Source organism: Anolis carolinensis, chromosome 3 (assembly GCF_035594765.1).
Source record: "Anolis carolinensis isolate JA03-04 chromosome 3, rAnoCar3.1.pri, whole genome shotgun sequence".
Classification (NCBI taxonomy): Eukaryota; Metazoa; Chordata; class Lepidosauria; order Squamata; family Dactyloidae; genus Anolis; species Anolis carolinensis.
This window is the reverse complement of record NC_085843.1, coordinates 238,643,524-238,656,212: the sequence shown is the minus strand read 5'-3', so window position 1 is coordinate 238,656,212 and position 12,689 is coordinate 238,643,524. Positions and strand designations below refer to the sequence as shown.

At 40.0% G+C, this 12,689-nt stretch overlaps 1 protein-coding gene across 1 annotated transcript in view; it reads right to left on the bottom strand.

Annotated features, from left to right (window-relative positions):
- vps8 (VPS8 subunit of CORVET complex) overlaps positions 1–10,909 on the bottom strand; it is a 146,099-nt gene extending 135,190 nt beyond the window's left edge. Inside the window, exons 1-6 of the mRNA XM_062976463.1 lie at positions 10,752–10,909; positions 8,570–8,757; positions 6,131–6,199; positions 5,720–5,850; positions 4,400–4,493; positions 3,226–3,258 (exon numbers count right to left, since the gene is read on the bottom strand). Of these exons, the coding sequence (XP_062832533.1) occupies positions 3,226–3,258; positions 4,400–4,493; positions 5,720–5,850; positions 6,131–6,199; positions 8,570–8,722 (480 nt within the window). The 5' untranslated portion in view covers positions 8,723–8,757; positions 10,752–10,909. The remainder of the gene's footprint in view (positions 1–3,225; positions 3,259–4,399; positions 4,494–5,719; positions 5,851–6,130; positions 6,200–8,569; positions 8,758–10,751) is intronic.
- Positions 10,910–12,689: the final 1,780 nt, after the last annotated feature.

Sequence of the window (12,689 nt, the reverse complement as noted above, 5' to 3'; positions counted from 1 at the left end):
GTACAACAACAGACATAAAAGACTTGGAATTTGACCAATGGAATGGCCCAGACCTTGCTCTTGGATCACGTGATAGTAATGGTTTTAACTGTGTTTTATTTCAATTTAATATGCATTTTAAAATTACTTTTCTGTAATTTCTTTGTAATTGTTTTAAATGGCACTGACTTATTGGCCATGTTGTTAAGCCGCCCTGAGTCCCCTCCTAGGTGAGAAGGGTGGGGTAAAAGTATAGTAAATAAATAAATATTGCCCATGTCATCTCCCCATTCCAGAGAGAGACCAGAGCATTGACAGGATCACCTACTGCGGTGGCTGTAAAATCCCCAATAGCTGTCAGGAATCCTTTCAAATCCATAAGCCCCCTGGGGCGGGTCATTTTAATGGCATCCCTATAGACCACTGCGACCCACCTTCCCGCCCTCCAGACCTCGGCTGGTGTTGCACGGAGTAGCCTGGTGGGCAACGCTGGGTGAGATTCCCCCGCCCCCAGCCAGGTCTCCGTTATGCATGCCAGATCTGCACGTTCCTCCAGGATTAGTAAGGTAAAGGTTTCCCCTGACATTAAGTCCAGTCATGTCTGACTCTGGGGGTTGGTGCTCATCTCCATTTCTAATCCGAAGAGCCGGCGTTGTCCGTAGACACCTCCAAGGTCATGTGGCCGGCATGACGGCATGGAGCACTGTTACCTTCCCACCGGAGCGGTACCTATTAATTGCCATGTTTTCGAACTGCTAGGTTGGCAGAAGCTGGAGCTAACAGTGGGCGCTCACTCCGCTCCCGGGATTTGAACCTGGAGCCTTTCGGTCTGCAAGTTCAGCAGCTCAGTGCTTTAACACACTTCGCCACCGGGGTAATAGCTGTTTTTCCATTTACAGATCTGGCATTCAACAGCACCGCCCTTAATCTAGGGGGACCTCCATCCTGGGTATTCAGTTTTATCATGTAAGGAGACCGATTTGGAACTGTAAGTATTCTCTCTATTTCCCTAGGCCAAATTACTTTAGGTCTCCATTTCCCGTATCTCCCCTTCCCGGATATTACTTCCATGGGGGCCCCTCAACCACTGGAACTCCCCTCTCCCCCATTATGCGCTACCTTCTTGTTTTCAACCCATGCCTTGCTAAACGTTGTTGGCTGTACTCCACTAAAAACTGGATGAATTCCCCATTCATTTCCTTCCCCTATCCTGTACATTTCAAATCCCCCCAGCCCTCCCAGCCTCCTCCTAATTAATAAAGTGCAAGTGCAGATCTTTAAAGTGCACAATGCAAGGGGCTTAAGGCACACCATGAAAGAACAGATTTAAAGAAGTCTATAAAGTGCTAAGCAGGTCTTGGGGTAAACTAATAGTCTGAGGGTAAATCCAGTTAAAGTGCAGTAGGTTACCAAGTCTTAATAGTGTAAATTAAATTGATGGTAAGGCAGAAATATTTGATGGTGACAACAACACAACTCAACAAAATTTGATGATAGCAACAATCCAGTCCAGCACGAAGTGCTCCCCGATGAGCTCATTACCATTGTCCCCCTCCCTTCCCACCCACTGATTTACCCTGTTCTTGTAAGGTATGCCCAGCAAGGCAGCACGGACGATGGATGGCCAGAAGCTGGGCTGAAGAGCGGCCAGACAGGACGAATGGTGGCAGCTAAGCATCAGGGCTGACAGGCAGCGAAGCAGTAGAAGGCACTGAACAAGTGCCACCTGTAAGCCACCCTGAGTCCCCTCTGGGGTGGAGAAAGGCGGGGTATAAATGGGGCAAATAAATGAATAGACCCGCAGGTGGTAGAGGAAGATCTCAGTATAGCAGCCAGTGAGCAGGCCTCCCCTGGAGAGAGAGTTGGGTTTTGCACTAGCCTGCAATAGTAAGTGAACGGAGACCTCGCTTGTTAGTGCTGGCATTTGAGTTGCGTGCAGGCCTAATAGTTAAAAGAAGGCCTCTGAGCAGTGTAAGACTGAATTCACAGGCGCCAAGCAGGCAAGTCAATAAAAGTTTAAAATTTTTTTAAAAACATTGAAGCCTGTGAGCAAGGATTAGAATACCTTGGTCTGCTCATGAGCAGGAAACAGGGAGTGGATTCAGACAAGATCTTGATGATGGATGCACGTGACCTTTTCCCCCTGGTCTTCTTCCTTCCTTCCCTTGTCTGTACTGCACCAAGATGCCCTTCCAAGGTCTCTTCCGAGCCCCTGGGAGGTCAGGCAGTTGGGTTGGGATTTTAGGAGGATGGGTTGTCTAGGAGGGCAGATTCTCACAGAGAGAAAAAAATTTCTCCGGAGCTCCTGTGCGGCTCCTATAGCCTCAGCGCGCCATCTGAACTTATCTAGGCTTCTCATATTTTCATAAATCTACTCAATGGCTGGATTGATGCTAAGCTGTGATTTAATTTATTTCTTCCTAGGACACTGAGTCACAGAGCTACAAAATTAACAATTTCCAAATGGTGAAAAAGCATGCATCCATCTGCACTCTAATTACCCAAACACACATGGCTTAAGAATGTGTGGACACATTTCACAAAATCAAGTGATACTTTAAGGCACACTAGTGACACTATAGTTTGTCCAAGTTCAAACACATTGCTGAACTAAATCGGCAGATGTAAGACCCGCCATCCATCCCAACTGCCACTGCCCCAGCCTCATAGTGAGAGAAGAGGCAGATACAGCCCCAATGAAGATGAAAAATGCCCCTTTTATTATAACTGCCACTGCTTTAACCTGGGAGGAAGGGAATAAGAAGCATGCACAGCACCATCATGCCAAGGTCCAGAAACAGATGAGAGGCAACCCATCCATCCCAACTGCCACTGTCCTGTCCTCCAAAAAAGAGAAAAGACAGTAGCAGCTATACTTCAGATCAGTTTGACATTAGTATAGATCCCTTAAGAGTAGAGAGGGAACAAATATAAAACCTGAATTGGTTTGGGTTACCACAGCTCCTGGAAAGATGGGATTACCCAGATTCTAAAGCACACATTGCCCATTTGGACCATTGTTTGGTCTGGATTCTATGCTTTTGTTTTGAAAAGGGTAAGTCTTCAGCTCTTGTAGTAGCCAAGGTATAGAGTAAAACATAAGGCACCCTTCTGTTAGGAAGGAAGGAATTTGAGGTATAGTAGTGAGATGGGGAAGGCAGAAAGAATTGACAGGAGAGCAAGGGGAGTGAGCAGTGGAATGCAAGACAAAAGCAAGTCACATATATTAAATCTTCATGAACTTACTATTGCAGTGGGTAAGCCAGCATCCACCTTAGCCTGAAAGAGAGCATAAATAACTAAATTAATGCCATTTAATGCATTACAAATGACAATATCAAGCTGTCAAATGTATTATGAGTTTGAAACACAGGATTATTTGCATAGCTAATATGGAGAATTGGTTCAAAAATGATGGACCCAGTTTCAAAGCAGGAAAATGTCTAGGACTGTAGGATTTTGTAAAGCTTGTGCTAGGAATGTACAAACCTACGTCGTTTGCTCCCAAATGTAATCAGCTAACCGCAAGAAAACTACAATTCTGCATAACAATTCTTAGCTCATTTTTTAATATTTAACCCACTTCTGGACATGTAGGTTTGGTTTTGTGCACCAAAACACTGTCAGATCACAGTAACCAAACAAGCACAATGAATATACCGTAACTCTTGCATCTGCACAGTACATATATATCTGCATAGTCATTTGATGCTTACAAAGCACTCTTTTTTGTACTATAATACTGTTGAGGCTCATGCCACTGACCTCCCCACTCCCACTCCTGTGAAAAGTTACTGACTGCTCTATTTTGGGGGGGGGGGGCAGTGGGTACAGCTTGCAAGGGTATGAGTTCAGTTGTCCTGCTAGGATCGAAGATGGCAAACTACCCAGCTATAGAGGGAAGGATTCTCCTCCAATTGAAAGGTTGTCTTGTGACTTACTAAGAATGTTTCTCATCCACAACCAAACAGGATAAGAGAACTGTGTCTGTGTATATAACACTCCCTCCTTTTCTTAACAAACCAGTGTTGATTCTATCCCAGATTTCCCTCTTTCTTCTCCCCTTCCCTTGCAGCCAACTCAAAGAATCCTAGAGAGACATATTTATAGGTTATGACACATTATATTCCTAAACTAGATATAAATGTAACATTGTGACAACACAGAAAACTTGCAATTTTTTTAAACAACTCTCGGAGGAACAACTGGATATGCAGACACAGATATTAAATCTGTTGGATCAATTACATCTGCATAGATTCAGCAGTTACTGCACACACTGTAGCTTTGGTGTAATTTAGACCAAAATATTTTAATATCCTTTGTTCCATCCCTGGCCCCAAGCCCCTCTTGTGTATGATCTGCACTCTTCATTTGTCACAACAGACAAGCTTGAAATGAGGGGGAAAGAGGTACTTACTGCTGCAGACACTATTTGTGCAGAAATTCCTTTTAAAAGCGATAGTCGTATAACTGAGCCATGAATAGAGAAAGAATCACGAAGCTTCTTCTTCCTTTGTAAACCAAAAAGCATGTTTTATTCTTCACAACTACAATGCTATATGCAGATCTTCAATAGGCATAGGTTTAGCATTTTCCTACCAGGACAGGAACAGTGCTTTCCCAGTCCCAGCATAATACAGATCTAGAAGTTCTCTGCCACACCCAGGTAGGAAATTACTGAAATAAACTGCTTTGTTCAATCAGAAAAGAGTTACCCACAGTAAATGCAGAAAAATCATTTCCGGCTTATAGGCACCAGACTGAAAAATCTGCAAAAATCTTGCAGTTCAGTATTTCATAACAGCCATATTGCTTTTTACCTCAGGAAAGACAAATTTTAGCCTCAGTAGGACAGAAGAGAATCCTCTATGAATTGGCTGGGTTTTTAGAGCAGAGATTAAGTAGCCAATTGTAAGCAACAATGAAAGCTGATTTAAAAAATAATTAGATAGAGCAGTTCCTTGCTTGCATTAATTTGCATTCTCAGGATTCAGCACTTAAACAGATCCACTTGGCCCCAAAAAGATAAAGGTCAGATCAACCTATCATCAACATTGGTTTGGTCAAATAAAAGAAGAGGAACTGCTTAAATCTAAAATAAAAAACCTCTATTATACTGGCTAGAGATATATTTAATTATGCTGAATTTTAAAAGGGTATGGATTCCTACATTCATGAATCTGATATTAAAATCTGCTTAAGCACAGAAGAGAACTATGCTGCCATAAGAGCTTTGAGTATTATGCAAGATTGTATCATGACCATGGAAGCAACATGCTATAGTGGTTTGAACACTGGAATAAAACTGCAGATCAGAGTTCGAATCCCCACTCTCCATGAAACTCACTGTGCAAGACACATTCTCTCAGCATCTGAGAAGGGCCATGGGAATTAAACCTTGCCAAAGAAATCCTGTGATAGAGTCGCCATAGATCAGAAATGACTTGAAGGGCCATTTCATTTTCCCTGCCAGCCATAATACTTAAAAGATTTACAATTATGGTTTAATAGTTGATAATCATCATATCCAGATTCAGTTTCAGAAAACACAGATTTTGCTTGAAAGGTACTTATGTTAATTCATTAAAATCCTTTGTCGGGATTTTACTTTTACTAGGATGAGCAGAAAGGCCTCCAAAGCATACAAGTTGTTAAAGAGTTTTTGCTTATGTATCTCAATGTTTTCTGTGCATCAGTAAAAGCTGCCATACACATTCACTTGCCAACAAGCAGTTACCTTTTGAGGTGAGTCCTGTCTCCACTGTCAGAACTTGCGACTGAAGAAGTGTCGTATGAATGTGTGTCGATGTTGTCAATGTTTAGAAGAGAAGGGTCCTCAAGAACAAATGGCTCTTCTTCATCATCAGTCTTAGACAAAAAATGTAGTTACTCAATCAAAGTTTTATAACACTTCAAAGAATAACATTTTTATTAGTCCAGGCTTTCAGAGATTGCACTAGTATTTTCAGATACAATAACAGTGCAGCTTATAATACCAATATTTCTCACAGAAGTACTGAATTTTGAAACCAGCACACTGCAGGATGTAACACAAATCAGGCATATGATCACACTATGATATGTCTGCTTTTCACTGTCTTGGAACAGTACGTGATCAGGATAAGTTTTACTGTCCTTTTCAACTCACCTCATTTAAAATACTTTCAAGTGTTGGAGGAGTATCAACCTGAGGAATATCAAACTCCTTATCATCTATCTAGAAAAAGAAAAAACATAAATTAGCTTTTATCATCAATTTGTAGATTGACAGACTGCCACAGTAGTACATGTTTTTTCTAATAAGGAAGAATATCAGTATGAAGCCTAATTTGGGCTTGCGTCCGTAACAAAAGAAAACAAAGATGAGTCCATCTCCTTTGAGCTTTCAGTGGATGGCTAAGGCCCCTTTTACACCGCCATATAAAATCCAGATTATCTGCTTTGAACTGGATTATATGGTAGTGGTGACTCATATAATCCAGTTCAAAGCAGATAATGTGGGTTATCTGATTTGATAATCTGGATTATATGGCAGTGTAGGGTTAGGGTTAGGGTTTATTTATTTGCTTTGCTTTATTTTATCTAATCCCAAAAGAGATTAGATTAGCCCCCACTCTCCAACCTTTCGATCCAGCCTTAAAAAATGGATTTTTAAATGGGCCTTTGACCTCGAGGAGGCTGAAATAGGTTCATATGAGGTTGACACTCTGGCCCATTAGTTTGTTGATTGATGGTAGCCACTTTTTACCTACAGGTGTTCTGCATTTTTAAAACTGAACAATTTTTATGTAATGTTATGTGTGTTGATAATGTTTGTTGCTATAATTTTATGTGTTATTGTTTTTATACTCTTGTACTGTTTTATGTTATATGCTGCACTCTTGAGTGCTCTTATAAGCTGCCCTGAATCCTTTCGGGGAGATGGTAGTGGGATATAAATAAAGTTTATTATTTCATTTATATATCAACTTTCTCACAGTGTAGGACATAAACTGGCTCTAAAAAGTCCTGACTTGGTCTCTGGACTTTGAGATACAGTAGAGTCTCACTTATCCAAGCCCCGCTTATCCAAGCCTCTGGATAATACAAGCCATTTTTGTAGTCAATGTTTTCAATATATCGTGATATTTTGGTGCTAAATTCGTAAATACAGTAATTACAACATAACATTACTGCGTATTGAACTACTTTTTCTGTCAAATTTGTTGTGTAACATGATGTTTTGGTGCTTAATTTGTAAAATCATAACCTAATTTGATGTTTAATACGCTTTTCCTGAATCCCTCCTTATTATCCAAGATATTCGCTTATCCAAGCTTCTGCCGGCCCGTTTAGCTTGGATAAGTGAGACTCTACTGTATCTCTGTTTTAACTGTTTGGCTTCAAATTATTTTAAAGGAATTTTAATCTATATATTTCTTTTAAAGATTTTTTATCTATTATACATGAGCTCAGGGGTCTTTGTGGACTATGAAGTGATACATAAATGCCACCAAAAACATAAACAAACAACTCATTACTTTTAGGCTGGGTATCTTTTTGAAAAAAATGCTAATTTTCTCAAAAAGTTTCATATGAAGCTATACAGGGCAAGGAAAACACACAGAAAAATATCAAAACAGAGTTGCTATTTATTTTATTTATTTACAGCATTTATATTCCGCCCTTCTCACCCCGAAGGGGACTCAGGGCGGATCACATTACACATATAGGCAAACATTCAATGCCTTTTAACATAGAACAAAGACAAACAAACATAGGCTCCGAGCGGCCTCAAACTCATGACCTCCTGGTCAGAGTGATTCACTGCAGTTAATTGCAGTTGGCTTGCTCTCCCGCCTGCGCCACAGCCCGGGCCCACGGGTTGTTATGAAACACAACTTCAAATTATATATAAATACTAGGGGGGGGGGGAAGCATTATAACACATGAAACCCAAGGCTGTGGAGCCACCAGCACACAAAAGCCTGAAAGCAAAAATCCACAAGAGGCATTTCTATTATCTGAACTAAATATGTATGGACCAGACCTATGATTTAATCTAAAATATCAAAACTCGGTTATTAATATGGTAGACACTTAGTTAACCAGCACCCATAGGAATAGGTAAATGCTGGATAAATGTAGTTTCTGGTTTCTTGAGAGTTACTATTAAAATAGTCCTAGCTAATACTATACCCCTTACTATACCATACCATACATTCTGTACTGACTGAATATAAATATTGAAATATGGTAATTAAAAATAGAGACAAACTTAGCGTAACACAGTTTTATTGCATTATAAAACAGCTTTTTATTCAAAGTACTTTTTCTTTTCTTTTCTTTTGCCGGTTGCTTGGGAGTTTTGGTTCTTGAGTTCCGATTAACTACGAGTGTACTGTATTCTTATATATAAAAACATCCACTCAATGCTATTCCTCTGAAACTAATATTTCAAACAAATAAAAACATTAATCTCCATAGTATGGAAGTTCATAGTACATCATAAAAATGAATGTAGAAAGGGCCAAGATACAAAAAGTGCCGATGACCTCACCCTGATATTATCTGGTTCTACAAACAAGGATGGACTCCTGAGTCTTACCAGCTCACTCTTTGTTTCCAACTCCTTGCTCAGTTCAGTTACAGATAATTTAGGGGAAGACTGTTGACTTGAGTCATCTGTCACAGAGAAAGAGCCTTGATCTGGGTCAAGGTTCTCAGTCTCCATTTTCATTTCATCTTCCATCTTTGCCATTCCCAGCTCATAAGTACATTTCAGAGCCGAAGGACCTGCAATTGAAATGGACTGGTTTAAATGCTACATTTACAACTATAACACATATGGCCCATTTAGGAAAGACCACAGTTAACAACAACATTCAGATACCAGTAGTTGAGCAGCAGCTTCTGGCTAAAAACTGTAGTTAGCCTAGATCAGTGGTTCTCAATTTGTGGGTCCCCAGATGCTTTGATCTTCAGCTCCTACAAACCCTAACAGCTGGTAAACTGGCTGGGATTTCTGGGAGTTGTAAGCCAAAACACCTCGGAACTCACAGGTTGAGAACCACTGGCTTAGGAATATATCCAAACATACCAAAAAGAAGTGTTTTTATCTTGATATACCTATTCATCGATATCTAACCTACATAATCCATACCCGTGTCAGATGAAATTTGTGCATCAGAAGGGCGGGATCTGTGTTTAATTTGTTGTTCTTATATAGCAACAAACTACTATTACATCATTTTAAAACAGCTTTTCTACAAAAGTATCCTGTTACACTCCATATTTTCCCTTTCATTGTAAAATATACATACAGTAGAGTCTCACTTATCCAACACTTGCTTATCCATTTCTGGGAGCATATTCCAGCCAAAGGTTTTAAGTTCCCACTGACATATATAACGTTTTTATCATATACAGTAGAGTCTCACTTATCCAAGCCTCACTTATCCAAGTTTCTGGATTATCCAACACATTTTTATAGTCAATGTTTTCAATACATTGTGATTTTTGGTGCTAAATTCGTAAATACAGTAATTATGACATAGCATTACTGCATATTGAACTACTTTTTCTGTCAAATTTGTTGTATGACATGATGTTTTGGTTCTTAATTTGTAAAATCATAACCTAATTTGATGTTTAATAGGCTTTTCCTTAATCCCTCATTATCCAACATATTTGCTTATCCAACATTCTGCCGCCCCATTTATGTTGGATAAGTGAGACTCTACTGTAACTCTAATGCCATTCAAAACAGAGTCTCTATTCCTTCTATCTGACAGCTTCATACCAACGTTATTGTTGTTATTATTTATACCCCGCTTTCTCTCTCCTGAAGGGGACACAAAGCAGCTTAACATAAAAGCATTAGTTCACAATTTAGAATACACAAATATACAAACATTTAAACAGAATTAAATATGAACAGTATAAAAATTCATAGTTAAAAACCATTCAAATATATTCAGTGCATATTCAGTGTTGGGGAAGACAACATATATTCCGAGATTTGACTAAAATCAACAAAGAATGTCTAGCACTGGGTTGCTGTGAGTTTTCCGGGCTGTATGGCCATGTTCCAGGCATCCTAAGAGATTGTAAACTAGGGAAGTGGAGTTTATATATTTGTGGAATGTCCAGGGTAGAAGAAAAAACTATGTATTGTATTGTCATAGATGTGGGCAAAACGTCAGGAGAGAATGCTTCTGGAAAATGGCCATACAGCCCAGAAAACTCACAGCAACCTAATGATTCCGGCCATGAAAGCCTTCGACAACACAATGTCTAGCACATTGCTTGTGAATCATATTTATACGTCACACTGAAGACCTCTACTAATGGCAAATTACTAGGTATGCCTTTAAAAAGTGATAGTCTCATGCTATTTGTATATTTATTTTATTTACTGCATTTTTACCTTGCTCTATCTCAACCCCGGAGGGGACTCTGAGCGGCTCCAAAACATAAATACAATAAGTCCATAAATAATACAATAAGAGTTTATATCTACACTATAGAATGAATGCTGTTTGACACCACTTTAACTGCCATGGCTCAATGGTGAGGAATCATGGGATTTGTAGTTTGGGGAGGCCCCAGCACTCTTTGGCTGAGAAGTCGAACGCTAAAATAAAGCTAAAACCTCCAGGATTCTTTAGCATTGAGTCATAGCAGTTAAAGTGGTGTCAAACTGCAATGGTTCTACAGTGTAGATGCACCTACTAACCAGGAAGGCAAATGCTCGGCTTGTAATAAGCTCCATGGCCTTCTTCCCTTACCAACAGACACACCACAGGTTGGGCAGCCACCGGGGGGACCCTCGGCTACTTCCTCCACAGGTGGGCTCCTCTTCCTGAGAAAGCCGTACAAACAACACCTTCCAGCAGATCTGAGGCTCAGCCGCAGCCGCGCCTCTTAATACCAATGATTGACTTCCGCCCGAACTAGCTCAGCCTCTTTGCCCGCACAGCTCTTAAAGGGACCTTCCTCTTTTTTTCTCGGTTGGGTTCTCATGTCACAGCGGTCCCTTCTGACACCAAAGGGAGATGCAACTGTGTTGTCGAAGGCTTTCATGGCCAGAATCATTGGGTTGCTGTGAGTTTTCGTGCTGTACGGCCATGAATCAAGGAACATGAAAGGCACTGCATACTAACTCCACCAGAGAAGTTAGATATAGCAGAACACTTGATGAACCAACCTGGACAAAGCATATTATTTGAGAACACAGAAATGCTGAACCACCCTAACAACCACCATGTCAGGCTACACAGAGAAGCCACTGAAATCCACAAGCATGAGGACAATTTCAACAGAAAGGAGGAAAGCATGAAAACGAACAAAATCTGGCTACCAGTATGAAAAAAAAACTAAAATCAGGACAGTAAATAAAGAACAACACTCAAAAACAGAAGAATTCCAAACAAAAAATGATCAGGGCCAGCTAACACCTTCCAACAAAGGATTCCCTCAGGCAGGAAGCAGCCAGGCTTTGAAGCTACAAGGCCATCCAATGCTAATCATTGGCCTATTTATTCTGCAGCATGATGCCTGAGCAAGTCACGAGCTTGTACTGTTCTCTAAAGGATCTTGCATTTGCTCTATATTACTTGATCTTCCAAATGTCATTTATGCAGAGACAGTATAAAGAAAATCCCAACACTGGTGGCAATTAAGTATCATCAGGAAAACACTGGTGAAAGGTGTCTAATAAGGCATGTCAATATTTCCAAGGATTTGAGCACAAGCCTCACCAAACTCCAATTGTTATGGTAACGGCTAAAGTGAAATCTTACTACTACAACTTTATAGTGCAAACGGGCCCTACAAGTAGTGTGTATACAAAATGGACTTGGTTTTTTGCATCCATTACATGTGTTTGCATTGGGGTGGGGACCAAAAGTGATCCTGCTCCATCTGTGCACATGTTCAAATCCCAATTGCCTTAATGTAGCTAACCTGTAAAGAGTTTTGTTACATTAATTAGCACATACAGGTTGAGTATATCTCTTTCAGAATTCTGAACTCCAAATCTGTCAATATAGGTGGCTAATATTGTGATACCTTTGCATTCTGATGGTTCAGTGTACACAAACTTTGTTTCATTCAAAATATTATTTAAAATACTGTACAAAATTACCTTTAGCCTATGTGTTTAAGATATATAAATGAATTTCATGTTTAGACCTGGATCCCCGATGGCGCAGCGTGTTAAAGCGCTGACCTGCTGAACTTGCAGACCGAAAGGTCACAGGTTTGAATTCGGGCAGTGGATGAGCGCTCGCTGTTAGCCCCAGCTTCTGCCAATTTAGCAGTTCGAAAACATCCAAATGTGAGTAAATCAATAGGTACCGCTCCGGCGAGAAGGCCACATGACCTTGGAGGTGTCTATATAATAATAATAATAATAATAATAATAATAATAATAATAGTAATAATTTTATTTTTATACCCCGCCTCTATCTCCCCAAAGGGGACTCAGGGCGGCTTACATGGGGCCAAGCCCGAATAAAAACAATAGCAATGTAAAACACAACAATTAGACAAGAGACATGCACAATTATAAAAATTTAAACAGTACCCAATAAAAATAAATGACAAAAACTAATAAAAACATGGATTAAAACTGAGAGGTTGTAAAAGTTGACTGAGTAAAGTACACCATATAAATATTGTAAACACGAGGTGACTGATAAAGTGTCGGACTCTCTTCTCCCAGT